This window comes from Orcinus orca, chromosome 14, assembly GCF_937001465.1.
Source record: "Orcinus orca chromosome 14, mOrcOrc1.1, whole genome shotgun sequence".
Lineage (NCBI taxonomy): Eukaryota > Metazoa > Chordata > Mammalia > Artiodactyla > Delphinidae > Orcinus > Orcinus orca.
This window is the reverse complement of record NC_064572.1, coordinates 45,810,410-45,837,299: the sequence shown is the minus strand read 5'-3', so window position 1 is coordinate 45,837,299 and position 26,890 is coordinate 45,810,410. Positions and strand designations below refer to the sequence as shown.

At 48.7% G+C, this 26,890-nt stretch overlaps 1 protein-coding gene across 5 annotated transcripts in view; it reads right to left on the bottom strand.

Moving 5' to 3' along the window:
- The window catches only part of CXCL12 (C-X-C motif chemokine ligand 12), a 28,448-nt gene extending 26,352 nt beyond the window's left edge, over nucleotides 1-2,096 (bottom strand). For all 5 annotated transcript variants that reach the window (XM_004283373.3, XM_004283372.3, XM_033412186.2 and 2 more), the window contains exon 1: nucleotides 1,937-2,096. In XM_004283373.3, coding sequence (XP_004283421.1) covers nucleotides 1,937-1,997 — 61 coding nt within the window. In that variant the 5' untranslated portion in view covers nucleotides 1,998-2,096. The remainder of the gene's footprint in view (nucleotides 1-1,936) is intronic.
- Nucleotides 2,097-26,890: the final 24,794 nt, after the last annotated feature.

Sequence of the window (26,890 nt, the reverse complement as noted above, 5' to 3'; positions counted from 1 at the left end):
CCAAGCCAGCCCCTCCAGCCAGGCCTAGGAATGGGGCCCACCCTGACTTTAACCCCTAGAAGCCCAGGGCATCCGGGGACCCAGCTGCTTGGCTGAGGTTAGCCAATGGAGGGAGGACAGGAGCCCGAGTCAGAGCCTGAACAAGGGGACCCAGCACGGGTACACAGGCTCCAGGTGGTCAAAAAGTTCATTCTGGCCTATGCGTGCAAGGAGAGCCCAACTAAGCGGGAGCCCAGGACCCTGACTTGGCCACTTGGCTGCCAAGAGGGCAACTCAGATGGGCAAGCAGCCAACCCTTCCCAGAGTCAGGAGGAGTCTGTGGATGAGGCCCCCACTCCTTCTGTGCTCCCCCCAGGTCAGCTGTGCCCAGGCCTCAAGGACCTGGGTCCTTGCATTCTAGTCACTTCTGCAGTTCCCCAGGGGAGGGGGCAGCTAGAAGAAGCACCATTTCCTCCCACAGCTGGATGATGACACGTCTACTCTCACCAAACCACTCAATTGTTAATACCCAAACCAGAGTGTGCCCCATGACCTGGGTTGGGGGTGTCAGTGTCAGTGTAAAGACACAGGCTAGGTTACTTTTTCAGCTTACAGAAAAATTCTGAATTCCCTTTGGTGCCAGTCTCTCTGCAGCTCTGACCAGCAACTTGCTACACTTTTAAAGAACACTTCCCAGGTGGTCAGCCACCAGCCAGTGAGAATGCAGCAGAGGTCTTCAGCTGGCACCTAGCAGACTGCTCCAGGGCCTGGGGCCCTGCACAGACCTCAGCTGCACCAAGCACAGTGTCCTTCAACCCTTTGCAGGATTCGTTGGAAACTTCGCAGCCAAGAAAGCTCAGCATGGCCTGACCGTGCTGACATGGTTTTGTTTTGTGCGTTCAGAGGCAACGGTTTATTTTGGTTTGCAGCAGTGGTGTCCTGTAACAGGACAGTGAGATTTCGCTTAAGCCTCAAAAGGAAAAAAGCTCTCTCCCTCTCACAGTGAAACGGTACACCACCTTTCCCCATGGCCCAAAGCCTTGGCGACTGAACTTTGCTGCAGCGCTCACTCCGAGATAGAGCAGTGCTCGCCTGTCCGGCGACAAAGGCGCCAGCCTGCAGGTGTGTTTTGGGGGCTGGGCAGGCGCATGCATGACTCAGATCGCCCCTGGGCCTCTCCTGGGTAACCCCAGAAAGAGGCAGGGAAGGCACTGTCTGGACGCGCTTCCAGCTTCGCCGCGTCGCTGCGGACCGCGTTGCGGTACAGAAGCGCAGCCAGGCGTTCGCTGCAAACCCGACAGCTGCTCGGAACGATAAGACTGCGAGGGACGCCTCGCAGCTGCACCCGATCGCATTGCCACCACAAGCAAGTCGCGATGCCAGACAGGCTTTGCAAAGCGCTCTCTCCAACAGGAACCGCAGAACGCATCTCCAGCGCGGTGCTCAGCGGGGCCTTGGCGCGGGCCGGGGCAGAGGAGCCGTGGCCCCGCACGGAGCCAGGAGCCCATTCTACTCTGGAAACCGAGCTGGGCCGCGGGAAGGCACTAGCTGGGAGGTGGATGGTCAAGGGCCAGGGACCCGCGGCTCCCGACTCGGCTCCACACCTCCGCGCCCTCCCGCTCCGGCTCCGAAAGCGCCCTGGGCGCGCTCGCATCCAGTTATCCTGCCCGACCTCGCTCTGCAGCCCGCCCGAGGTCTGGCGGCCGCTCCCGCGCCCCGGAACCCGAGCTCAGCAGCGGAGTGCGAGCCTCAGCACGGGGGGCGCTACGCTGGGGACCTCAAACGCCGCACGCCGAGGGAGCGCGCCCCGCGAGGTGGGCTGCCTCGACTTCCCGGGTGCAAAGCGGCTCGGATTAGGTTCGCTCGGGACGGCGCGGGCCGGGGCAGAGGAGCCGTGGCCCCGCACGGAGTCAAGAGCCTGGCGCCTGCCCACGCCTCCGTCGCCGGGCGCACTCACCGTCGCTGAGGCACAGCGCAGCCAGCACAAGGGCCAGCACAGCGACGATCTTGGCATCCATGGCAAGAGCGGGCGGCGGGTGGACGGAGGCAGGACGTGGAGGGGATGCGACTGCGGAGAGTGAAAGTGCGGCAGCAGGAGGCGCGCGCCCAGCACTTTAGAGGCGAAAGCGGGGCGGGGTGGGGCGGGGCGGGCGCGCGGCAAGGGGCGGGCCTGGAGCCGAATTCTGCCTGCGGCCCGGGGCTCTGACCAGAGTCCCCTCCCACGCGGCCGCTCCCCCTGTCCCCTCCCTCCCACCCCTGCTCTGCGCCCGGGATGCTCCTGGGCCTGCGGTGCGCCGCAGCCTTTGACCTCTCGGTTACGCTGGGCCCTGCTTTGTAGGCCTAACCTGCACCGAGGAAGTCAGCCGCTCAGTGAGGGTCGGGGATGGGACTGGTTACTGTTCCCATTATGCAGATGGAAAGATTGAGTCCCAGAGGCGGGAACAGAATGAGAACCAAAGAAAAACAAACAGGTCGGTCCTAGAGGTGAGGGCCAGCTAGGCCAGCTGCGTCCCGGGTAGCTAAGAGGGTCCTTTTGGGGGAGTGTAGGACCTGGAGGTGACCACCGGCTTCAGCTCGCTGCTCCGCGGCCGGGAAAGCTGGGACTAAGGGAAACAGACTAGTCTTTGCAGTCAGAGCGACTCCGATTCGATTCCAAGCCAGAGCTATAACTTATTAGCCGAGCCTCAGTTTCCTCAACTGTGAAATTGAAGCTCTAAAATAGAGTGCTCTGCCACCAAAAGGAAATAACGGCAGTTCGCCCCGGAGGCTCTTAGTAAACGTGAATTTACTTAGCCCTTTGCACCCCTGCTCTTTCCACTGTGAAATGGAATAAACCCAGTTCCCACCCCGCGGAGGGGAGCTGTGGGATTTGACTTGAGACTCCCCTCCCGACCACCACGAAGTGCTCAGCACTGCGTCTGGCACATAGTCTGTACTCAAGAAATGGAAGCTAGAAATAATTGTTTACACTTCGGTTATTTTCTCCCTCTCCCCAAAGGATGCCCGAAGTGATGAAAGAACTCCCCTCTCGCCCCACATCCAGGAGGGTGCTCCACGTCTTTCTGGTGCAGAGAACTACACCCACGGGGTCGTTTCTCGGCGGTGTCCAGCCCTCCTGGTAGGTTGCCGCACCCTAACCTGGACACCCGAGACGGCCCCAGCAGAGCACAGGGTTGCAAGCAGGCGGCGGTCTGGGAGGCGCAGGAGTGAGAAGAGTGCCCTTCTGAGCCTCGCCAGTGGTCACAAGCCTTTCCGGCCACCTCCCTCTGCTCTTTCCCTCATAACCTGACAATGGAGTGGATTCTGTCCCCGCGTCCATTCAAGGGGTGTTTGGTGGGAACAAGTCTCTGGAGTCCCGGATCTCTGGCTTTGGGGGAGTGGGCGGGGCCCGTCCGGCCTGGGCTCAGCTGCTCCAACTGGGGGCCAAGGGAAGGGACAATCAGCAGGAAGCTGCGAGAGCCCCGGGTTTCCAGCCGTGGGGATGGGTGTCTTTTGCATTTTTCGTTTTTTTTCCCAAACTACTTTCGCGCCCAATTAGGTGCTCTGTGAACCTGTATTTATTCATTCATTCATTCACTCCGGGCCGAGCCCGCTTCTGGGTGCTGGGTGTAGAGCCAGGAATCCCACTGACTTGGTCCCTGCCCTTAAAGAACTAACAATCCAATGGATAAGACGGTCCTCCGGCATTCCCCGGTCTCCGCATCCTCTAGGGAGACCTGGGGCGGGTAATCTCCCAGTTGGAGCCCTAGCCCGCTGCTGACAAGCTGGCGCGCGGCGGCTGAGCTCGGACGCCCTCTGGTGGCGAAGTCTCTCATTTCCCCCCTTTCCCCCCCCTACCCCGCGCTCCTGCGGTCCGAGTGGACCAAGACTCAGGCCTGCCCCAGATCACTGCACAGACGGGTGAAGCTGCAAGGTTCAGGCATATATCGGGTGGCCGGGACTTAGGGGCACACCACAGAGGCCAGAGCCCGGCGACAGCCGCGCTTGTGGAGCCTTACCTGCAAGTCCGGCCAAAGCCAATGTCAAAGCATCTCGCTTGTTTGCTTTTGGTCACAAATCGGTTGTTGCTCCCACAGCCTGAGGGAGCCACTGGGAGGGACCCGCGTGGGCTGAAGGGAAACCAGGGCTTTCTGTCTGGCCGCGCCCCGCAGCCCCAGGACAGACATTAGTGTGGGACCCATCAGTGCCATCACTTCCTCCATTCATTCATTAAAATTCTTATTGAGCACCTGTTATGTTCCAGACATGGGATAAGTGTTTGAAATACTCCAGTAAAGGAAGCACAAACAGACAAAACAACCCAAACCCCCTTCCTCCTGGAGTGTACATTCTGGAGGATGGGGGAAAAGAAAATGGCACTATACATAAGTAATTAAGCACGTAAATTATGGAAGGTCATTAAGTGCTTCGAGAAAATGGACCAGTTGGCAAGCTACTTAAATTTAAAACTCTGCACAAGTCAACACTCTGGGGACCAGACTGTGCCTTTTTAACCTGAGCTCTGTGCTCTGTCACAGGGGTGCCGCCCAAATTCAGGGTAGCAGGGCCCACTACCCTTTCTCCTCTGTCTCTTGCTTATGGCACTATCTCTGCTTAAAAGGCTCCACCTTTCTTTCTCTGCCAGGAAACTCAGTTCCCTGTCAAGGCCCAAAGCAATGCCACCTTCCCTATGAGATCTTGCAGATTTCTCCCACACTCGGCACTCAGAGCTGCAGCTCCTCAGAGACACCTCAGTCATGAGGAGTTCAAGGTGAGAGGGAGGCAGGGGTCTGGCTGTTGGGTTAACAGACAGGTGCATCTCCAAGGCTCGATTTTGTACTATGGTCTCTAGACCCCTAGTGACAGTCCAGGTGCCTGCCCACAGCCCTCTGCCCAGCAATAGGCTGTTCACACCTTCAGAGTTCAGTGACTGGATTTTGGAGAAGGACCTTAATACAGGGTTGAAAGTTTGCACCCAATCATTGTTTCCCAGTGTGAAACCAACAAGATGACTTCAGGTGGTACTCTGAAAACATTACTTTAAACAACATAGATTTATAAACTTATTTTTTAAAGTAATAAAAAAATAACTAGCACATTAAAGCAGACATTTCAGATATTGCTCAAGACTGATTTCATGATTTAAGCTTTAAAAACTAAGTAGATTTAAACTAACAAAGCCCGCAATAGTATAGGTGGTTGGGGAAATAGCAAAAAATCAGACAGGGGTACAACAAGATCTGAAGTTTGAAAATAAATAAAGAACATGTTAAAATTGCTTGACATTCCCCCTTTTATAAACAAACCATTTGGTCTCAAAGTGGTAAAGCAAAATAATACAAGGGAGATATGGCATCTTCACTCTCGCCATCCAGATAAGGCCAGAGAATGCTCACCCAGGAGTGTTCAGGTCCCAGGAAGGGTGCGGGGATCCATGAGATCCCAACCCCCTGCCCTGGATACCCATGACCCTCCCACCCAATCATGAGTCTTCTTTCATACAGCCTTGAGTGCGGGCCTGCAGGGGCTGCACTCCACCCACCCCTGCTCTCCCCCTTTGACATCTCGCATCGGGGTTCACTGGTATATGTCCTACCCTGGGAACCAGGAGGCCCGTGAGAAAGACAAAACCTCAAAGCCTCGATGCTATAATCTGTGGAATGGGTATATTATCTCTCAGGGTTGGCCTTTGGATTTACTAAGTGTGAAAGCACTTGGCACAGAGAAGGCCTTCAGGAAGATATTTACACAGGACTTCAGTTTGCTTTCTCTGAATTCGTCACATTTGGTTCTGACAAAGATCACACCAGCAGGATAAGCCCTAACATCTCAGCTTTGAAGACAGGAGCCTGAAGTTCAGAGCGGTTCGAGGCCTTGGCCAACATGGCAGAGCTGGCCAAGGACAAAGGCGCAACTCTCTGGACCAGCGTCTCTGGATTCTGGAACACCAGTGTGTGCGGGGATGGAGGTCACTTCCGTGGCAGGTGTCTAGGGAACCTCTTGGAGTCCTGTTCCCAGGGCCTGGGCTTAGCATCTGTCAGGCTGACTATGTTTTCATTGACTGGATCCAAAATTGACCTCAGGAGCCAGTTCCAAGAGCCTCAGTTCATCCTGGAGGGAAGGACCCAGGGAAGCTGAGGCAGGGCTCCTGCATGGGGCTCGCTCTGTGCTGGGTCCTGGCTGGCTTTGGGACACAGCTGCAGGCAGGGCTCACCCTAGGTGAAGGTGCATGTCCAACAAGCCAGATCTTCTGTGTAAGGTGGCTGTACCCAAACACTCTCCCTTGATGGACACTTGTAAAGCAGGGGTGGTATTTTCTGGGACATCCTCGTGCCCTCAGCCTGCACACCAGCTCCCACAGACCAACGCAACTCTGCCTGCACCCCATCGCCAAAATCAGTGGAGGCAGGTCCAAATTTGCTCTGTCAATCCTAATCCTACCCCTCTCTCTTAGTACCCTTGCCTCTGGGCAGCCTGGCCTCAGCATCTGGAGCTCCATCAAAGTTTCTGGAGCTGGAGTATGCACCAGCCCCTACCATAAACCCCTGGGTGATAGGAAGTGTGTGCCCTGGGGGATAAATAACATTTACACAGGAGTTACTCCGTGTTGTACACCTTTTGCCTCCTTTATCCCCACATCTACCTGCGAGGCGGGTTCAGTGTTAACCCCATTGCCCGGATTTGGGAACTAAGATCACACGGCTACTCTTTGGCAGAGCGGGGATTTCAACCCGCTTAGCCTGCCTCTGCAGTAGAGCTGTTCCTGGTGAAGGACAGAAGAGTAGATTTGCCACGTAAACTAGAGGACACCCAGTTAAATTTGAATTTCAGATAAACGTGTCTTTTTTTTTTTAGCATAAATATGTTCCACATATTGCATGGGACATAGTTACACTAGAAGGAATTATACGTTGTTCATCTGAACTTCAAGTTTAACTAGGTGTGCAGGATTTTTATTTGTTGGGTCTGGTAACCCGACCCCAGGGTCTTACACTCTTCGCGACACAATGGAGCCCCTCTCTGTGGGCTCCCTGCCTGCAACTTCAGGACCTGTGGGCAGAGGGTGGGAAGGGCATTGGGAAGGTAAGTTGTGAAATCACCCACTTTCTCAGTGAGAGAATTTCTTGAATTTTACTGCAACAGAGTCTTATTATGCTGGCAAGTGGCACATTAAAGCAGTATGGGAGTGACCGTTTTTTATTCCCCTTTTTGCTATGAACAGTTTAATGACACACTAGCCCCAATCCTGACCTTCCAGAAATAGTCCTGGTCATGCCTGAGGCAAGGAGATCCAGGCTTCTTCTCTCCAGCATCACCAGCCCTCCTCTTCCTCTGGTCTGGGCAGGTGAATGTGAAGTCCAGCTACTGACACCCTTTCTGTCTGTTTAGGAGGCCTGGGCTGTGTACGGGGGAGGAGGAGAAGCCGTCATGCCAGGAATGAGCATCACATGAGCAGTATCCTATCTGGAGGGATTCTCAGATGTAGAAAGAGGTCAAGCACTGTTGTGGGTCATGGAGGAGGGGCTGGGCCTACTGCCTGCACAGCTGGGCCCCTAGTCGGAGAAGTAAGGATTCCAGCCCCACTGGCCCTCCTTGTTCAGAGGAGGGACTTGTACATTTCCTCCACCTTACATCCCTGTGGCCAGAGTCTGAAGTCTTTCTTCACAGATGTGCTGGACAAGACTGCACACGGAGGCTGCCCGGAGAGGCTTTCAAAGCCAAGTGCAAAGGCGGGTCCCCCTGGCAGCCTGGCCCAGGGGATGTAAGTGGGAGATGGACTCGGGTGAGGATTGCCAGCACCTCTAAGGTACTCATCCTCCCACCCCACTGCTCAGAAGCAGACTGAAGAGGTTAAACAAGTTGATCATTAAAATATATTTTTGTTTGGGAATAAGTTATCGATAAAACTTTGTAAATTAGCGGTCGTGTTGTTGTTTTTAAGCAACGCAAATCCAGGATGCTGACTGGGAGTTTGAGTCTCACCCATGAAATCTCACTGGCTTCCAGCTTCCAGCAAGCTTTCTTAGGTTCTTAGGTTCCCAGAATGTTTTTACGTTTGTAATCAGACTGATGGATCACTGATGCTCCCTTTGTCTCTGTAAAGTACCCAAGTTTTGCCTCACAGCCCTAGGCTTGCCACCAAGAGATGCTATACTTCTTTCATAAGTCTGCAATCCAACTTTCCATCCATTCATCCACACATCCATTCACCCTTCCACCACCCATCCATACATCTATCCATTCCTCTATATACCCACTCATCCATTCATCCAACCATCCCCCATCTGTTCATTATCCACCCAACAATACATCCATCCATTTGTCCACTTATCCATCCATCCATCCACCCCCCCATCTGTTTACTCACCCATCCATACATCCATCCATCCAACCACCCATCTACCTGGCTCTCCCTTTCAACCACTCCACACCAATTCTCTCCAGGTACTGCTCTAGCCCTGAGAAGCCTTTTCCACCAGGAACAGAAAGATGTACCTCCTGATTTCTGGGCCACAGGGGAAGAAGAATCAAGCATAAAGGGCCCAAAACTCAGAGATCACCCGCAAGCCCTCACCTTGAAACAGATCAAAACCTTCGCTCTCTCCTTGCTGAAGGAATGGGCTCCCAGAAAGGCAGGGAAGGTTTCCTGGCTTCCCACCCAGACAAGGCGCTAAGGAGGGATGACATCTGAGTACCCTTTACCTCTTATTGCCCATCCCATGATTTTCTTCCATAAATAACAAAAAAAAAAAAAAAAAGAAAGAAAGAAAAAAACAGCAAAGAAACAAACCTTTATTTCACTGTTTACTCCTTTGCATTTAATGAGCAGTTGTTAACATGACTAAAGCCATCTGATGATTTTTGCCAAATGGAAAAATCTCCCTACAGGGGCAATAAAACAAATATTCAGGGTAGAGAGAGGCAGTCATAAAAGGCATTACCCGGTTGTAAACAGAGACGGGTGGTGGTGATGTATTACCCCTGCCTTGGCAGGTTTCAACAAAGTTCTGAGATTCCAGGAGGGGCTCTGACCCGAGGCAATATTTACTTCTGCGGCTTCTTCCGCAGGTCAGTGTGGGTATAATTCTGTCTACCAGTTGACTGGAGCTGAGATTTTGAGCAGGAAGCTCCAGCCCTGAGCACTCATAACTCAGGAGGGGTCAGGAACCCCTGCCCAAAGTGGGCCAAGAAAAGCACATTGTCCTGTCCTGGCTGGGCGGGGTGAGAGTCGCTGCACACCAGGCCATTATCAACAGAGATGGGTGACTTCAGTTTGTACCTGGTCCAACAGCACCACTGGTTTGCGAAGTTGTAGGCTGTATTTCGTCCCAGTGCCCTCAGGAGGCCCATGCTTTTCTGATATTCCACCATGCAGAGATAGCAGTCTTAGCTGTATAAGAATCTCATGCCTCAGTAGAAAGAGCCCATTAGACCTCACACAGATCTTGAAGTCTGAAGGAAAAGCAAAGCTTAAACTTATGCGGACAGGCGTCCTTCCTTAGGGACCAAGCGCGAAGCCGCCTTTCGAGGCTGCATTTAGCCTGAGGTCCTGTGTGTGAAGAGAACCACGGCCGAATGTCAGACCCTGACGATTCCAGAGCTGGGTCACACTGCCAGCTCAGCGGAGCTTCCCAGCAGCACTGTAGGGTGAGCGTGCTCGACCCACTCTTCAGATGCTGACACCCAGGCCCAGACAGTGAATGGACTTCCCATCACCTGCTGAGCTGGCAGTGCAGACCAGACTCTGACCAGAACTCATGCTATGGCCCATGTGTTCCCGGCTCGCTCCAGTTTGGGTGTGGAGGTGCCTGTCTTTTGGTTGCTTTGGACGTGGAAGGGAAGACTCCCCCCTGACCCAAGGCCCACTTTGCAGAGCACTGGCTGGTATGTAGTAGGGATCTGAAACTTCAGTTAGGTTCTACCCTAGAGCTGAGAGGAGGCAGTTTAATAACCCTACAGATAGCTGACCGCAAAGACCAGAATGAGGCCCCCAGTCCTTCGGTCTGTGTCTGAGGCCTGCTGTGGGATCTGCAGAGCCTCGGAGGCCCAGGCCGACTGGGAGCCCCAGCGTGGGCCATGGGCCTCCTGTCTCATACCCATTGGCACCTTCCTGGAGGATTCCAGGCATGGCTCTCTGGGCTCCTGACGAGGGCTCCCCTCATCCCTGCTCTAGCAGATCTGGACTCCTCACAGCTAAGATCATGCCCAGGCACCAGCTTCTTAGAATGGAACATTGTTTACAGGAGCTAGAAGAGGTGGTGGGATCTGCTCTTCCCTTTTGGTGGAGCCAGAAGCTTGGAGGACGGCACGCTTCCATTCTGTGTAAGTGCAGGAAATGCCAGCACTTATTATTATTTACGTCTTCCCAATTTACAACTCTTCTTGGTTTATGAAGCAGTTCTTGCATGCATTTCTCTCTCCCACTGAACCAGGGGCTCTCATCCCCATTTTGATGACAAGGAATGAATCCAGGACTCAAAGACTTGAGGGAGGTCGCTCAGGTGGCGGGTGGAGAGGCAGGGTCCTGGGGGGTTTCACGCCCTCAGCTGCAGGACCTCTAAAGGCTGGTGTACACATTGAGAGGGTTGGGAGTGCCGTCAGGAAGAAGCAGCTCGTGCAGGGGTGAAGGTGCAGCTGCTTTAGCAGATTTGACCTTAGCAAGACGCCAGGAAAACAACTCATTGCCTGTAGTCACTGTCGGCCACCTCGATCTCAACACAGAGGCTTCTCAGGCAGGTGTCTGCACGCAACTGGTCCCTGCGTCAGACCTGACAGCAAGAAAAACAGGTTTTGAGCACCCACTGCTCACCGCACCCCCTTGCTGCTTTCAGCCTGGCACCTTAACAGGCTCTTAAATGGGAGCTTATTTTCTGTAAGCACCTGCCCCTGGAATTCGGGCAATCATGGTTTCAGTGAGAACCAGCCTCTCTGCAGGCCTAGGAACTGATAGGAGATGGGAGTGAAGATAAATTGATCTCTTTACCCAGGGCAGCTCCCCATCAGCACTGGGGAAGGGGAAAGGGGAGGTGGAAGGAGACAGGAGGGCAGGACAGGAGAGCTGTACTGAGGTCCGGGGAGGGAGGGCATTTCCCAGGAGCTGCATCTTGGTAGGAGGAAGAGGGTGCTTGTTGGTAAAAGTCAGTCACCCTCCCTGGAGCAAGCCTCCAGTTCCAGGACCCCAGGGAGAGCAGTGAGGGCAGGGCCAGGCTGGGGTTGGCTGCCACCTGTCTGCCCTCCACCCCAAACAAGGGCAGGCCTCTCCTGCCCCGGCCACAGTGGTGAGACCTGCCTTTCCCCTCCTCTCACTTAGCCAGCCCAGGGGTGTCCTTACCCCAGAGTACTTCTGGGGCCAGGAGGTGGCCCAGGCTGTGAACAGCTGGATCGATTCTGAGAACGACCAGGAACCAAGAGGGGGAAAAAAAAAAAAAAAAACCAACGAACAAAAAACTCGTTTATTCAGGCAGAAATTCTTCATGTGTGCAAAATTTGACCTCCATCTCCCCAGGTTGCCAGATGGTAGATGTGTTTAGTTTGCAGATAAGATAAAGGAAGAAACTGGACTGGATGGAGAGCTACCCGTCAGACCTCACAATGGCCCGCTGCCCACTTCAGGCCCCCTTAGGGTCTGTGCCCAGTGAGGAGGGGCACCAGTAGGTGGTAGCACCCAGCGTGCCCCTAAAAAGAGCCTTAAGCTCCCTAGCCTGGCCCCCTCCACCTTCCCAGCCCCTCCTGCCATGTCCACGCTAGGACCCTGGGCACTGCTCAGCCAGCGCTAAGTTCAGCTCAGATCACAGCCGTGCAGGGAAGAGGGGCATTCAGCACTGCAGCCAGCGGGAGTCTCCGCCCACCAGCCAGGCACCTTGGACAGAACCCACTTGGCTTACGTAGCTGCAAATTTGGGACGCTTTGGAGCCCAGCATGCGTGTGAGCCCCACACATTCCGCCTCTGGCAGGTCAGCTCAGGGAGGGTGAGTTAATGGTGAGACAGGCCAGCCAGCAGCCACGAAGGCTCTGTGTTCCTGCCCAGTCAGCCCCCCACCCCCCGGGATCTATTTGGGGCAAGAATCTGGAAAGGCACCTCTACTCCTGTCCTCGGGCACTCAACGGCCTCCCTGGCCCATCGCCCCACACCCTGTGTATTTGCTTTCCCCGAGGGACCAACAAACCGAGTCATCTCAGCGATGTCACATCTCCAGCCCCAGCAGTCACACCTGAGCACCAGGACTGGCCCTCCTGGGCACCCAGCGCCACCCTCGGGTGCTCCTTGCTTCCAGTCTGCCCTGCAGTGGCAAGGGCTCACTCCTCCCTTGTGATCCCCTGGGCTCTTCCTCCCTCCCTTTCAGGGGGTAACTGGAGGTCCTGGCAGAGGCTGACCCACAAGAGTATGGCTTTCAGGCAGAAGCCAGAGTGGACAACCCGAACTGCCCAGAAGCTCTTCTGCTCCCTGGAAGGAGAGTCCTCGGAGCTCACCTGGTGCCTACACGTGGTTACCCACCCCTCTGTCGCAGATGAGGACACTGAGGCTCGGGGCGTTTGTCACCCATAAATGGAACAGATGGGATCTGAACTCACACTCAACCACAAATCCCAGCTTCTCCCCTCCTTCATGCGGCACACACCCTCTCAGGGCAGGAGGAAGGGGGTGTCCAATCAGGATGGGCCTGAGGTCTTGAGCTACAAAAAGGAGGGGGGGAGGGCAGAGGAGAGGCACATCGTGGGGGAGATTTGAAAGGTTGGATCAAGGAGGGGGTTTCCTAAATGCTTAAGACGGAAAAGATCTAAAAAGTAAAGACGAGGCAGGTGGAGGGAGAGGGTTAGGGGAGCACAAGAGAGGACGAGGACGCTGTCCGCGGGGCATGTTGGGGGCACCTAGGAGCACGATTTGGTGGAGTATCAGATGCTAAACAGTGAGGGCAGGTTGTGACCAGGTCACAGAGACCTCGAGTGTCTGACCAAGGAGTAGGGTGGTATTACTCACTGTCCCCACCTTTCCCAGCCCATGGGCACAAATAGGCTTCATCTGCAGGAGATGGTCACTCTGCCCCCTTTCACTGGAGCCCCCCCTTCACAAAGACATCTGGCTGCGGCAGGCTATTTCATGTCCGGCCCGCACAGCTATTTGAGGACACGCCGACGTCGGCCCTCCTACTGGGACTCACCCTAAAGCCACGGTGCGTGCCATGGGCCGAGTGGGACCACGCTGCTCCAACTGCAAAGGCAGAGGCCGTGCTCCTCTCAGCGCTGGCTGGAGCAGCCCCTGTTTGTTCCCTGCACCAGGCTCCAGGCCTCAGAGCTTCCATCTTGGAAGCTGTCCACCTTTGGCCGTCTCAGACCCACTCAGGGGGCTTGGCCAGGGGCCAGAATGCCCCCCGCAGCCCTCCTGTCCCGCCACCTACAGCTTCATGTCTCTGCTTTTCTCTCTAGACACTGTCTTGGCCATCTGAGTCCAGCCAGTCCATCCCTGGCAGGACATGCCCAGGATGACCTGAACCCCCATGCTTGGCCTCATTGGACCATGGTGGGGAGTGCAGCAGAGTTCTGGGGGATAAAGGGGGCCCCCTGAAAATGTTTGAGCCTAGGACTACTGGGATTGCAGATGATGTCTTCATTTACCTGTGTACTTTGTTAATATGCAGCAACTTTATTCTGGAGTACTCCCGAGGCTGATACCTGTGGAAGGGGAGGGAAGGAAGCAGGACCGAGCAGAGGGGGATGCCTTAAAAAGGTGCCAGTTAAGAGCCCAGACTCTGAGGGAAAGGGGCCCTCATGCTCCCACCCTGCTGGGCTGGTGGTGATGCCGCCCTGGGAAGAGCACGACCATGGGTGAGGCTGCTGTCTCCAGCAGAGGGCAGCTTCAGATGGGGCAGCCGCAGGGTGGCCTTCAGCCGGTGACACTCCCAGCACTTGGAAGAACCAAGTCCTTCGGGCCGGAAAGGGGACCTGGTGACCCATCACAGCGTCTACTACAGGCCGCCCCTTGCCTGGCCAAGCTCCGTCTCTCAGGAAGTGTTTCCTGTTAGAAGGGGACCTGGCCTGTTAAGGCTCTGGCCTCGGACTGTGATAAGGACCCACGCACATGCACGCAGGAGGCTCCTGGGTGTGGGTGGTCTGTTTGGACAAGCCGGCTGGACAAGTCCTCTGAAATCTCAGGGTGCCCAGTGGAGTTTCATGGCACACCTTTCAGAGTAGCGGTTTGGCTTGGTTTAAGATGAAATGTAATTCTAAGAAGCTTTTATAATGGAAACAGCAGGGTTATAAAAATTCCACCGGCTTGTTAGAAGAGAACATCTACAAACCTTCTGCAAGGGTTTTTTGCAGTCACAGGTGACTAAAACCCAACAGAACAAACCCAGGCCAAGGTTGGGGGGGCACGGCGTTGGGATTGACTGTTTCTCCTAAATAGACGGAGGAAGGGAAGGGCTGGCGGACTTGCCTCAGGGAAGATTAGATCTCTGGTTCCCTCCCCCTTTGCATATTTAAAGTATAGAAGGAGCCGTTGCTCCAGAGAAGAGGATGTGGACCCCTCCTGTATTTCACGCCTGGGCTTGGTCCTAAGGCAGGTCGGGGGGCCTCAGTGGGGCCCCCGACCAGGGAGAGGGGAGGAGCAGAGCGAAGGACGCCTGGGAGTGCCCGCTGGAGAGTGGAGCAGACTGGCCCCAGCGGTTCAGCCAGGGGTGCATAGATCTGGGTCTTGTGGCTGCAGTCCCGATCCTGGTGGAGGGTCCTTGCATTCTAATGCCCTTCCACTCCCTTTCTTCCCCAGCTACTGGGATATAGATGAGCTACTGGATATTCCCCAGAGTGGGGAGCTGGCAAGAGCAGAAGCGGGGGGCTGGCAGGGTTCAGAATCCAATGTAGGCTCTCACAGCTGGCTTTTTTCTGCCTTATTTCTTAGTGCTGGATTTTTTTCAGAACGTAGTAGGATACTCAGAATGTCTGGTCAGAGACAATAGTACCCTCCCTCTGGGTCATATGGCCTGGCGAGGCCCCTTGAGGGTGAAGAGTGGCATTGCGGGGGGCTCACATGGGTGCTTTGAGGGATTTGGTCCTCATGGGCCCCTTAATCCTGAGGTCACAGTAGACAGTGCCAGACAAGGAGGGCGTGGAGGATACCAGCTGCCAGGTGACCCGAGAGCCAGGTCTGGGCATCACCAGCCTTCAAACAGATGTGCCAGCAAGTGCACAAATTGAACATATTCTCTTCTGGTTGCTACTGTCCGTTAATATCTGTGCAATACCTACAGTGCAGGAAACACAGTGAAAGAAGTGGGGAGGTGAACTTAGCTCTACTGAGCATATACTGCGTTGACGTGCTCCTGGGAAATAGACATACGTTAGATTTTTAGTTGACACAGGAACTCTACAAAGCAGGCAATCTTATTGCCATTTGTTAACTTAAGAAAGAAACAGGCATAGGAGACATAAATAACTTGCCCAACCGTAGAGCTGATGAGTGGCCAGGACTAAAATGTGGGCTGTCTGATTGAATCCTGGGAGGACCACACTGCCTGTCTCTATCAGGCAGCACTCCTGCTGTGTTCCAGGGAAAGTCATTTAACAGTGCTGAGCCCCCATGCTCGCAAACAAGGCTGACCAAAGCCTTTGGTTACAAAGAATAAGTAGGTGAAAGTGCTTTGGAAACTGTGAAGGGCACATTGCGCCTCAAGGTGCCACAATTCTTACCATCTCAGCTGGTCACAACACGGCTCCATCAGGTTACAAGGGCACCGCTGTTTGCTTGCGTTCTGTTGATTTACAAAAGCCTCAGAGGATCATGGGAACACTGACATCTCATTCCATTAACGCAGCACCTGGCCTGTTGTCATCTGCTGGCAGGTGGTTTTGCAGAGGAGGCTCTGAATGCGAAGCTTGGAAGGTGCACTAGACTCACTGTCACTGGAATGATCAGCTTCTGCTTCCCTGACCTTGGTACCCTGATGCCCAGTGGATGCAAAGCACAGAGGACCCCTCCTTCCTGGAGGCCACTCCAGGAAGTGCTCTGAGGGATTGATGTGGAGAGAGGTTAGGTGACCTGTCCGAAGTCGGTAAGCCTGGGGATCTGACCCCAAGTCTCCTGATGTCCAGTGTGGGCAGATTTGACCAGGAGAGCTGCTAAACTAGAGGGAGCTGCACCCCAAACCACGTGTCTTTTTTAAAATTAACCCTGGTGGGCCCAGCGGTGGAAGGACCTGTGTTCCTTGTTACAAAGACCTCAGGAAGCCCACTTCTCCCCACTGATCTGCAAACACCAAGAGCTCAGAGACCGTGCAGGTGCCAGACTCTTCTCCACCCCAGCTGGGCCTGGGAAGCACAAATTGATTTACTTCTCTTTCGAGGAAGGCAGAGCACAGACGGTTCAAGGTAGAGATTTCTGTTTGTTTCTTCCCCCAAGAAAAGCACAACTAAAGGCACCAACCCATTCCACACCCTCTTTTCAAAGCCTATTAATAAGGAGCCTGGGGCCAAATCATAAACATGGCGAACTCTGTAACCACCGAGGCCAGCAGAGCGAGGGCTGCATTAAGGGGGAATTTCAGCAAAATGCCACACGGTTCCTAAATTCATACCAGATGAGCTCCAGAAGATTAAAGTTATTACAATAAAGCCCCAGGGAATCAATCATGCTCTGCCATATAACCTTCTCGCTTTACCTCATCATTTACACAAATCACTTTCTCCAGGGCCTCGCGGAGGATGTGGAATCAATGGAGTTAAATGTGGCAAAGGGCAGAGGGACAGCTTCATGGGTTCAGAAGACGCTGGGGCGTTCCAAGCTGGGTTGGACTTCAAGCTGGAAAGCCCCAACAGTGGGGAGAACGAGGCCTGGATGGGTGGCTGGACCTGGCATGTGACTTATTTTGTGACTCATCATAGTTGGAGGGGGAGCACAGCAGGGGAGGGGTGTGCTCCCTAACTTCCCAGCCTCCCTGGGCGTGGTCATTGTCCAAACCTTGACAAGAAACAGGCTAAAAGCTGTAAAGAAGCTTGGTAAGTTGTAAAGCATGGCACATTTCTCTTTGTCTTTTGTTGCTACTTTGATGTTTTCACTCTTTACACTTTTATTTTTCTCAAAGTTCCTCCCCGCCATCTAAGATAAATCTCCTCTGTGCTCAGGAACTGTGAAGCCCCTGAGTCTGGGCTTCAGGCTCCTGTCTTGCAGACCACTCTGTTCCTGCTTAGAGGAGAGTTCTCTCTCCCAGAGGCCACTGTGGTCACCCCACTCCCCTGCACCTCTGTCCTGGAGGGAGAGCCCAGCCCTCATTGCTCACCTCACCTCTGAGGCCAGGCGTCAATGCTCACCGCTACTTTCCAGCAGAGTCCCAGAACCATTCACAGAGGCGTTTCAACCTCTCAGACTCAGACCCGCCTAGAGTCTTTGCCTGGTACCGGCATTTTGCTCCAGACCCGTCCTCTACAAACACCCCTAGCTCAGCCGCACTTGGTCAAGCCCCGGAGGCCCTTGGTCCAAGCACTCAATTGCATTCCATTTCCTCCAGCCAGGACCCTGCCTTCAGTCTCAGAAACGTAGTTGGACCCAATGACCAAGAAAGATACTCACAAACTGGCTGCCATTGGCACATTGCCCCATTTCTCATTTATGCATCCTTACTTAAGCTAATGTTTAATTTAGGATTTATGCATCAATATCTGTGAGAGTTTTCTATACTTTTTCTGTGCTATCTCTTTTAGTTTCATGTCAGAGATGTACTACTAGCTTTCCAAAAAATAAGAGGCTTTTTTTCCCCCTAACTTTACAATCTGGATCAGTTTAAATTCAGTGTTTGCAAAAAGCTCAGCTAGAAAAAAGTTTGGATCAGGTGTTTTAAAGGGCGTAGTTCTTTGACAACTGTTTGGATTTGCTCTTTAGGCTTTCCTATCTCTTCTGGAGTCCATTTTGATAATTTGTATTTTCCTAGAAAAGAGGGCATCTTATTCAGGTTTTCAGAGTCACTAACATGTACGTATAATTCTGTTTCTTCTTTTTTAATACCTAAGTTTGTACATTTGTGCTTTCTCTTACTCTATTTTTTCCCATCTTCCTTTCTTCCTTTCTTTTTCTTTTATTAGTTTATTTTTGTTTTTCTTGACTAGGCAAATAAATATTCTATTGTATTCTATTCTATTCTCCTTCCTCCCCCCAAAGAAATACCTTTTGTATCATGATGAATTGTATGCTGCTTTTCTGTGTTAACTTCTTAATTTGCTTATATTCTGTTTAATGTCCTTTTTAGCAAATTTAATTTTTTAAATGTATTGAATGGAATTCTCAATTCACTTGTTTTTGTTTTTTCATATTTATTACTAAAAATATTAATGGCTGTACATTTTTCCATGATTATAAACAGAATCCCACATTTTTTGATAAGGAGTTTTAAGAAAGTTCCATGAGCTATCTTCAGCTTTTCTTGACCAAAGTATTGTTTGGGGAAGAGTTTTTAAAATTCCAAAATTGTTCCTTGTTATTATTGGCAGTGACTAACCTTTATTATGTATTTCTAGTTTGACTCTATTGATTTTGTAGAAAGTAGTTTCTGCTATTTTTCATCTTATTTTCTTTTTTAATTTGAGATCTTCTTCATGAAGTAATATAAGAAAACGGACAGTAGAAAAGAATGTAAACTTTCTGTTTGCAATGCATGGAGACCTATTCATATAAATAAATGTGTTTATATAAATATATGTATGTGTTTTATATATATGATCAGTCTAATTAATTGTATTATTTAGATTCTCTGCATTTTAATCATCCTTAATTTCTTGACTTATTGGTCTGAATGAGAAAGCTACATTAAAATCTTCTAATGATTTTGTGATTTGCCAAATTTATACTTTTACTTACTTTGGCTATTGCTTTGTTTATTAGTGCTATGCTATTTAATAAATAAAACTGACTCTAAATCATTGAACAAAAAATCATACAGTATTTTATATTTTTATATTGAATATTTATGTTGAGCACAATATTTTTATATTGAATACAGTTCAATATTATTATGACACAATCCTCTTTTCTGGCCCTGAATGTAACTGTGTATGATATTAACACCCAGATTTCTATTTAGGTACAATGAACTGGGGTATTTTTGTTATTCTCTTTACTTTCAACCTTCCTAAGTTCCTTTATTTTAATTGCATATTTCTGTAGAATGCCTGAGATTTGTTTTGTTTTGGTCCTGACTGAGATAAGCTTTTCTTCTGTGAGTTGGGTTTATACATTTATATTTACTGCATAAAATAGATGCTGTAAGACATAGCTTTTGTGTTCTATTTTAATGCTTCTTTGGTGTTTTAAAATTTTTTCTATCTTTTGAACTATGGTCTGTTTTCTTCCATCTCAAAAACCATCTTCAGGAATTTGGAAGGGATATAGTTGATTTTTAGTTTTATTGTATAACTTAAAATTTAAAATAAATAGATATACTACCGTGTTATAAGACTTGATATGTTAGTACAAAGTCAGATTAGAAAAATGCCTTGTGGCTCAAAAACTTTTCATGATTCGACTTCAGTGTATTTTTTCCTCTATCGAGTCACTTATGATCTATTGTTATAAAGTCAGATGTCTCCTCACCTCACCCCTCCTGTCTGTGAAACCTGGTCACAGAAAATAGAAACCTTATTTGGTAACACGTTTCTCTAATCCTTTTGCCCATACGGACCAGCACTGGGTGGGAGAAGCGAATTGGGGTTTACCCTCGAGTCTCAGGGGAGTGCCAGCCGCTGGCCCTCACCCTCCTTGCTGGAGGGCAGTGGGGACACGCCCTCAGCCAGACAGCGTTGTCCTGGGGCGGCTAGTTTTGTGATGTGACGACCTCTGTCCCTGAGCTCATTCCCAACTGTGGTGCGTCTGAGGCTAGTCTACAGAGATTCTGGAATGAGGCGGGACTTCCCTGGTTTTGTGTAGAAGAATATTTTTCATTTTTCCTAGATTAAGTTATTTTGGTTCATTTGAGAAATTACTGAGCAGGAGGCTTGGCTACATTTACTTGAAATGCCATTATAAATTAATTCTAAGTCTGTCTGTCTTCTCCAGGATGTGACTCTTTGAGGAGGAGGAGTGTCCTTTTCATGTTTGGGCCTCTAGTGCCCCGTCTAGATGCCAGCAGGCAAGCAGGGCTCAGGGCATGTTTGTGGAGCCCGTACCTTGATGGTGTGCAGGCTGGAAGCCTCTAGTCTCCAGCACAGACAACTGATGGTCAGGTTCAGATTCCCGTCACAGTTGCTACCAGTGAGGCCATATGCCCTTTCTATGTTATAAATACCCAATTTGGACAATGTGATCCTTTGTCTTCCATCTTTAGTGTAGCTAATAGTACTGTTTTGAGATAAGAACCTTATTTTAAGTGAAATTAGTCAGACACAGAAAGACAAATACTGCATGATCTCACTTATACGTGGAATCTTTTTAAAAAGTCGAATTCATAGAAGTAGAGGGCAGAATCGTGGTTGCCGGGAGATGGGGAGGTGGGGGGAATGGGGAGATGTTAGTCAAAGAGTACAAAGTACAAAGTTCATCTCTAGATGAATAAATTCTAGAGATGTAATGCACACCATGGTGACTATAGTTAATAATATGGTAATGGATACTTGAAGTTTACTAAGACCATAGATCTCAGATATTCTTACCACACACAAAAAATGGTAACTATATGAGGAAGCCAACTATGTTAATTAGCTTGACTATAGCATTTCATTATGTATAGGTATATCAAAATATCATGTTGTAAACATTAAATGTGTACAATTTTTATTTTAGAATAACTAAAAATTTACAAATACCTCACCAGAAAAAAGAAAGCTTTATTTTCAAAAAGGAAAGATCTACTCTTTAAAAGAAGCATTAAAAAAAATTTGGAGTGCATTTTCTCATGATCTTGATTTTTATTATGAAAAAATCCAGAAATTCCTTGGGAAAAATTATTAATGGCCAAAGTTCTGAATGGAAAGTTTAACTTTCATTGAAGAAGAACCATTTTCAAGTTCATATAGGCAGTAAATTAGCCTCTGGAGCAATGATGCTGTCCTCAAGAGCCTGAACCATCTGGAGAAGTGGTTTCCATGTGAAAATTTACAGTTGCTTGGTTGTATTTTAGTGCTTTTAGTTTGGTTTCTCATGAGAAATTTGCTTTTGGTGAAGTTATTTAAATTTCGATATGGCTTGTGTGGTGACCACAGTTCCAAATTCTCATTATAGGAGACTCAGTGCCTCGGCTATATGTAGATGGTCCCTCTTTTTGATAGAATTTAATCTGAAAATGGATGTCTATTTTTTCTAAAATAAATTGCTGTTCTAAATTTGAAAGACTACTTCTAGATTCTATGTCAATAACCCTGACAAATGCTGGTATAGAAATCACTTTTTTTTCTTTTTTCTCCTCTCCTCTCCTCTCTTCTCCTCACCTCTCATCTTCTCTTCTCTCTTTTTGTAGTCATGAATGATCAATGATTGGTAAATTTAAAGGATTTAATTTGCATCAGTAAGAAGATAATTGTGTACATACCTATCTCCCAATTTGGTATTTTTCATTGTTTAGAAGCAAAAGATGGATAAAAAGAAAAAAGTCCACAGGCTAACATACAATATTAAGAACAGTGTAGCTCGTTATTGATAAATATGCTGCATTATGTAGGCCTTGTTTTGGTCAACAAAGTTTTTACAAGTATGTCCGGTATTTTTGTTGTAATCCCTTGGTAAACTTGAAGGACTAGATACAGAACGGAAAGGTAAAGGAAATTATTCAGTAAAATCATTTTATGAGTGGACAAGTTGTCTAGTAACAAAAGGAAATACTGATTTTTGCATAAGCTAAGGAAAAAAAGGCAGTTGTGGACACTGGTCCCAAGCAGTACTCTTGATTTTAACCAAGTGATCACAACCCCCACCCCACCCACCCACCCCCAACCCTGCCTCCTCCCAGCTCTGATTCCCTCCGCACCTGTTTAGACTCCATTGAAAGAAATCCTTACCTAGTCTATTTCTATTTTATGTTTTCAATTTAAGTATGTCTATATCTATACACTTAAAAAAAATCTTTTAGTTGTTGTGTTAGGGTTTACAATATACATTTTAAAATAATCTTGGGCTTCCCTGGTGGCGCAGTGTTTGAGAGTCTGCCTGCCGATGCAGGGGACACGGGTTCGTGCCCCGGTCCGGGAGGATCCCACATGCCGCGGAGCGGTTGGGCCTGTGAGCCATGGCCGCTGAGCCTGCGCGTCCAGAGCCTGTGCTCCGCAACGGGAGAGGCCACAACAATGAGAGGCCTGTGTACCGCAAAAAAATAAATAAATAAAAATAATAAAATAATAATAATAATCTGAGTTCACCTTCAAATAATATTATACCACCTCACATGTCATATAAGGATCTTTATTCCCAATTTTCCTCCCATCTTTAGTGCTATAGCTGTCATATATTTTACTTTTACATAAGCTATAAATATACTGTACATTTTTACTAGTATTGCTTTAAAGATATTCCATTATCTTTTAGAGCAATTAAAAATAATGAATTTTATCTAACCTTCATTTATTCTATTTCCAGTGTTCTTCATTTCTTTGTGTAGATTCTGTTTTCTAACCTATGTCATATTCCTTCTTCCTGAAGAAATTCCTTTAACATTTCTTGTGGAGGAGGTCTGCTGGAGTGAATTATCTCAGTTTTTGTTTGTCTGAGAAAGTCCTTTTTTTCCCTTCATTTTTGAAAGATATTTTTACTGGCTATGGAATTTTGTGCTAAAAGTTTTTTTTTCCTTAAGCATTTTAAAAAAATCACTTCATTGTAATAATTTCTAATGAGAAGTCTATTGTAATTTTGTGTTGTTTTGATGTTTATTCTGTTCAGTGTTCTTTGAGCTTCTTGGATCTGTGGTTTGATGTCTGTCATTAATTTGGGAAAATTCTTGTTCTTGTTGCTATTTCCTCAAATATTTCTTCTACTCCATTGTCTTTCTCTTCTCCTGGCATCACAACTATGTGTGTCTTAAAATACTTGATATTGTCCCATAGCTTTCTAATGTACTTTTTTTTTACTCTTTTTTTTCTCTTTGTATTTAAGTTTAGCTGACTTCTATCAACTTATCTTCAAATTCATTGATTAATTACTCAGCTATGTCATACCCATTGGTGTCATACCCATGTTGAAGGCGTTTTTCATCTATGTTACTATGTTTTTCATTTCTAGCATTTCTACTGAATTCTTTCTTAGAATTTCTGTCTCCCTTCTGAAATTACCCTCCTGTTTTTGCATGCTGTAATTTTTCCATTAGAACGTTTAACATGTTAGTCATAGTTATTTTAAATTCTTTGTCTGACAGTTCCAACTTCTGATTCTGGTTCTGATGCTTGCTTTGTCTCATGCAGTATATTATTTTGCCTTTTCATATGCCTCTTATTTTTGTTGTTGTTGTTGAAAGTTGGACATCTTACATAGGATGGTAGATATTGAGGTAAGGATATAATTTTATGCTTGGATATGAACATGCCTTTACTTCTGCTAGGCATTTTGTTTGGGAAATTGTGTTAACATAGTTAGGAGTTGAGTTATGTTTGAAGTTTGTTGTTGCTCTGGTTACCCACAGCACACCAGAGACCAGAGATCTCAGATTCCTCTGGTAATACCTTGTGTTCAGGGTGTAGCCTTATTTTCCAAAGGGTTTTTCTCACTGTCTGCACCCTGCTTGGCTTGAGGTCTAGCTGGTTCATGTTCAGTCCCCACTTTGTATTGCTCCCTAGAGAGAGTCTGTTTGTTGTCACTCTCCCAGCTATGCCCACTGTTATGTTTACTTGATGTTTGTTATTATAGTGCTGGGGAAAGGGGAAAAAAGCAATCTCTGCTCTTCTGGTTAAGCCTCAGTCTCAGGCAGGCACAGTGAAGCTGGGTGTCAGGGATCATGACTTTCATGAGTTCCTCCTTTACCTCCTTCAGATATAACGCTGGGCCTAGCACATTTTTCTGGGCTTCTCCAGGCATAGAGATTTACTTTAGCTGTTCTCCCAAATGCACTGTGTTTCTACCAGTGCCCTAAGGTGGCAATATTTGTTGCTCTTATTCTGAAGATTAAGTCTGTTTTTACCTTTCCCCATCCATCACAGTGAGTTAGACTATTTCAGAATTTTCCAAATCTTCCCTGTAAGTGCCTGGTGGTGGCTTCATGGAGGAAAAGCCTGCCAGAGGCTGCTAATGTCCCTATACCTCCATTCACCACCCCCTCCTCAGGAGTTTGATTTGCTCATGCTAGCCCACAGGTGGCATTTATCAACTTTTCAAAATGTTTTAGTTGAATCTCCTTACCAGTTTATATGACACCCAGTGGTGTCTGCCCCAGGTAAGCAAACACTCAAATCCTATTTCTCCCTGAATGCGTCTGTCTCTCCCCAGATTTTGGGTTGTTGGTTGACCTGTGACCTCAGTTCTCTGATGGGTTCAAGAAATATCATTGATTTGCAATTTGTCTAGTGTCTTTCTTGTTGTAAGGCTGATGCTTTTCTCGGCTCTCTGTGTCTCTTGAGCTGAACCTGGAAGCCCCTTCCTCAGATCTAAGCCCACAGAGAGCAACGCTTTCTCAGATATGTGAGCCAGAACTACTGCTTGCCTCTTTTTCTTGGAGAGAGGGCCCATGTGAACTGGCTGGTGAGGCCCTGCTCTTGATTTGAAAAACACATCTGCATATGTTTGTATTTGCCAGAAACCTCAAGTCGTTCAGCCAGTCTCCAGAGCACTATAGTTTTCCCATTTTGGAAGAAGCTTTGGAAAATGGGAATGAAGATTAAGTTGTGCTTTAACCAGGGTTTATGTATTCTGACATGAGGGGTGCTGGCTAGAAGAATTGTTATGGATGGAATGGGACCAAGGCAGAAACCAAGCTGAGGCATTAGGATTGTCAAGGTAAGCCCTGGAGGACCTTCTCAGTGCCCTGGCACTGGATGGGCTCCCAGTTCCCTGGAGAAGTTTTTGTAATAGTGGTTTGAGAGAGGAAGTGAAAGCTTCCTCTTGTAAGCCATGTCATAAACTCCCTCCACCAAGTTGTTTGTTGGAAATGGTAGAACAAATATTATTTAAGGAACGGTGCGGAGAGATTAGGACTCTGTCCAGCCAAGGAATTTAATTTCACGTGAGGGGGAAGTGAATACGTCCAGTTGCTAAAGAATGTTAAGTAAGCAAACTCAGCCTGAACTTTTGGCCACATATTCTCCCCCAGTGAATGAAGGAAAGTGCCCTTCCCATAAGACCAGGGGAGAGAAGAAACTGGGGAGTCATAGGAGAGAAATTTGGAAATCATCTGATGCAGCCTTTGTATTAGTTTGGTAAAGCTGCTGTAACAAAGTACCACAGACTTGGTGGTTAAAACAACAGAAATTGATTGTCTCACAGTTCTGGAGGCTAGAAGTGTGAAATTGAGGTGTTGGCAGGGTTTGTTCCTTCTGAGGGCTGTGAAGGAAGGATCTATTCCAAGGCTCTCTCTTTGGCTTGAAGATGGCCATCTTCTCCCTATGTCTTCACACTGTATCCCCTCTATGCCTTTCTCTGTGTCCAAATTTCCCCCTTTTTTAAGGACAACAGTCATATTAGATTAGGGCCTACCCTACTTCAGTATGACCTCATGTTGACTTAACAAATTCCATCTGCAAAGACCCAATTTCCAAATAAGGCAACATACTGAAGTACTGGGGATTAGAACTTCAATGTATGAATTTTCAGAAGGCACAATTCAATCCATAACACTCTTCATTTTAGAGATGGGCTTTTGAGACTCAGAAGGGAGAAGAAGTGAGAGCGAGGCATTCAACAACAGGTATTTACTGAGGGCCAGCTCTATGGCACTGTCTGGGGCTAGCACTATGATTAAATCTAACTCGATTCCTGTTCTGTGGACTTCACATTCTAGTGAGAAGATTGTGGAGACAATCCACACACACACACACACAGACACACACACACACAAAAAGACAATTCCAGGGAGGGATAAGTATTTTGAAAAATATTAAAGAGGGTGCTGCCCTATATCTAGAGATTACCTGGGTGGATATGTTTTGGGGAAGAGCCCCTTCATCTAGGAGTGGCCATGGAAACCTTGGTGAGAAGTGAGATTTAAGCTGAGATCTGAATCATGATGTGGAGACAGTCACAAAATGGTGTGGCAGAAAAGTGTTGTAGAGAGTGGGAACATCTCATGCAAAGACCCTATGGTGGGAACATGATTGGTGTGTCTGAGAAAAAGAAAGAAGGGCAGCCTTGCTGCAGTGGGTGAGAGGAGATGAATTGAGACGAGGTTGGAGAGGTAGCCAGAATGCAGATCACGCAGAGCCACAGGGGCCAAGGGCAGGAACATGGATGTTACGCTAAGTGCACGGGGAGAGAGTGGAGGGATTGGAACTTAATGGTTACTTGGCATTATTTACTTTTAAAGAAGATCATTCTGATGGTTGGGAGCATGCACAGACAAAGTGGTCCATAAATTCCCTTCTACCCCTCAAATCCCACGTTTCCTCATATCTGCACTTCTAGGGCAAAGTAATGGGCATTTAGCTTCTTCTGCTTCCACATCTCTCAAAATATTACCCATCCTTTAGGTATCCTTTAGTCTCAGCCTCAATGGCACTTTTATTGTTGGGTCAACTCTGGTTTCCCAGCTGGAGGTTGGGTCCTTTCTCCATGAATCCCTGAGGACTTGGTAGGTTCCCCTCTCCTGGCACCTTTACATCCTGCCATGTGGTGGAGTTATGTGCATAGCTCATCTTCCCTAGAGGGAGGCCTCTTCAGGGCTGGGCTCTGCAGTGCACAGGACCGCGCTCCGATTTGTTCACATGGTAAGTTCTGGATCCGTGTTTGAGCAGCAGAGGAAAGAAGAAAGGGGGGAAGAAGGAAATAAAATAAGGAGGAATGAAGGAAAAAGATCTGCTAGTTAAATATTGTGGTCATATTACAGGGTTA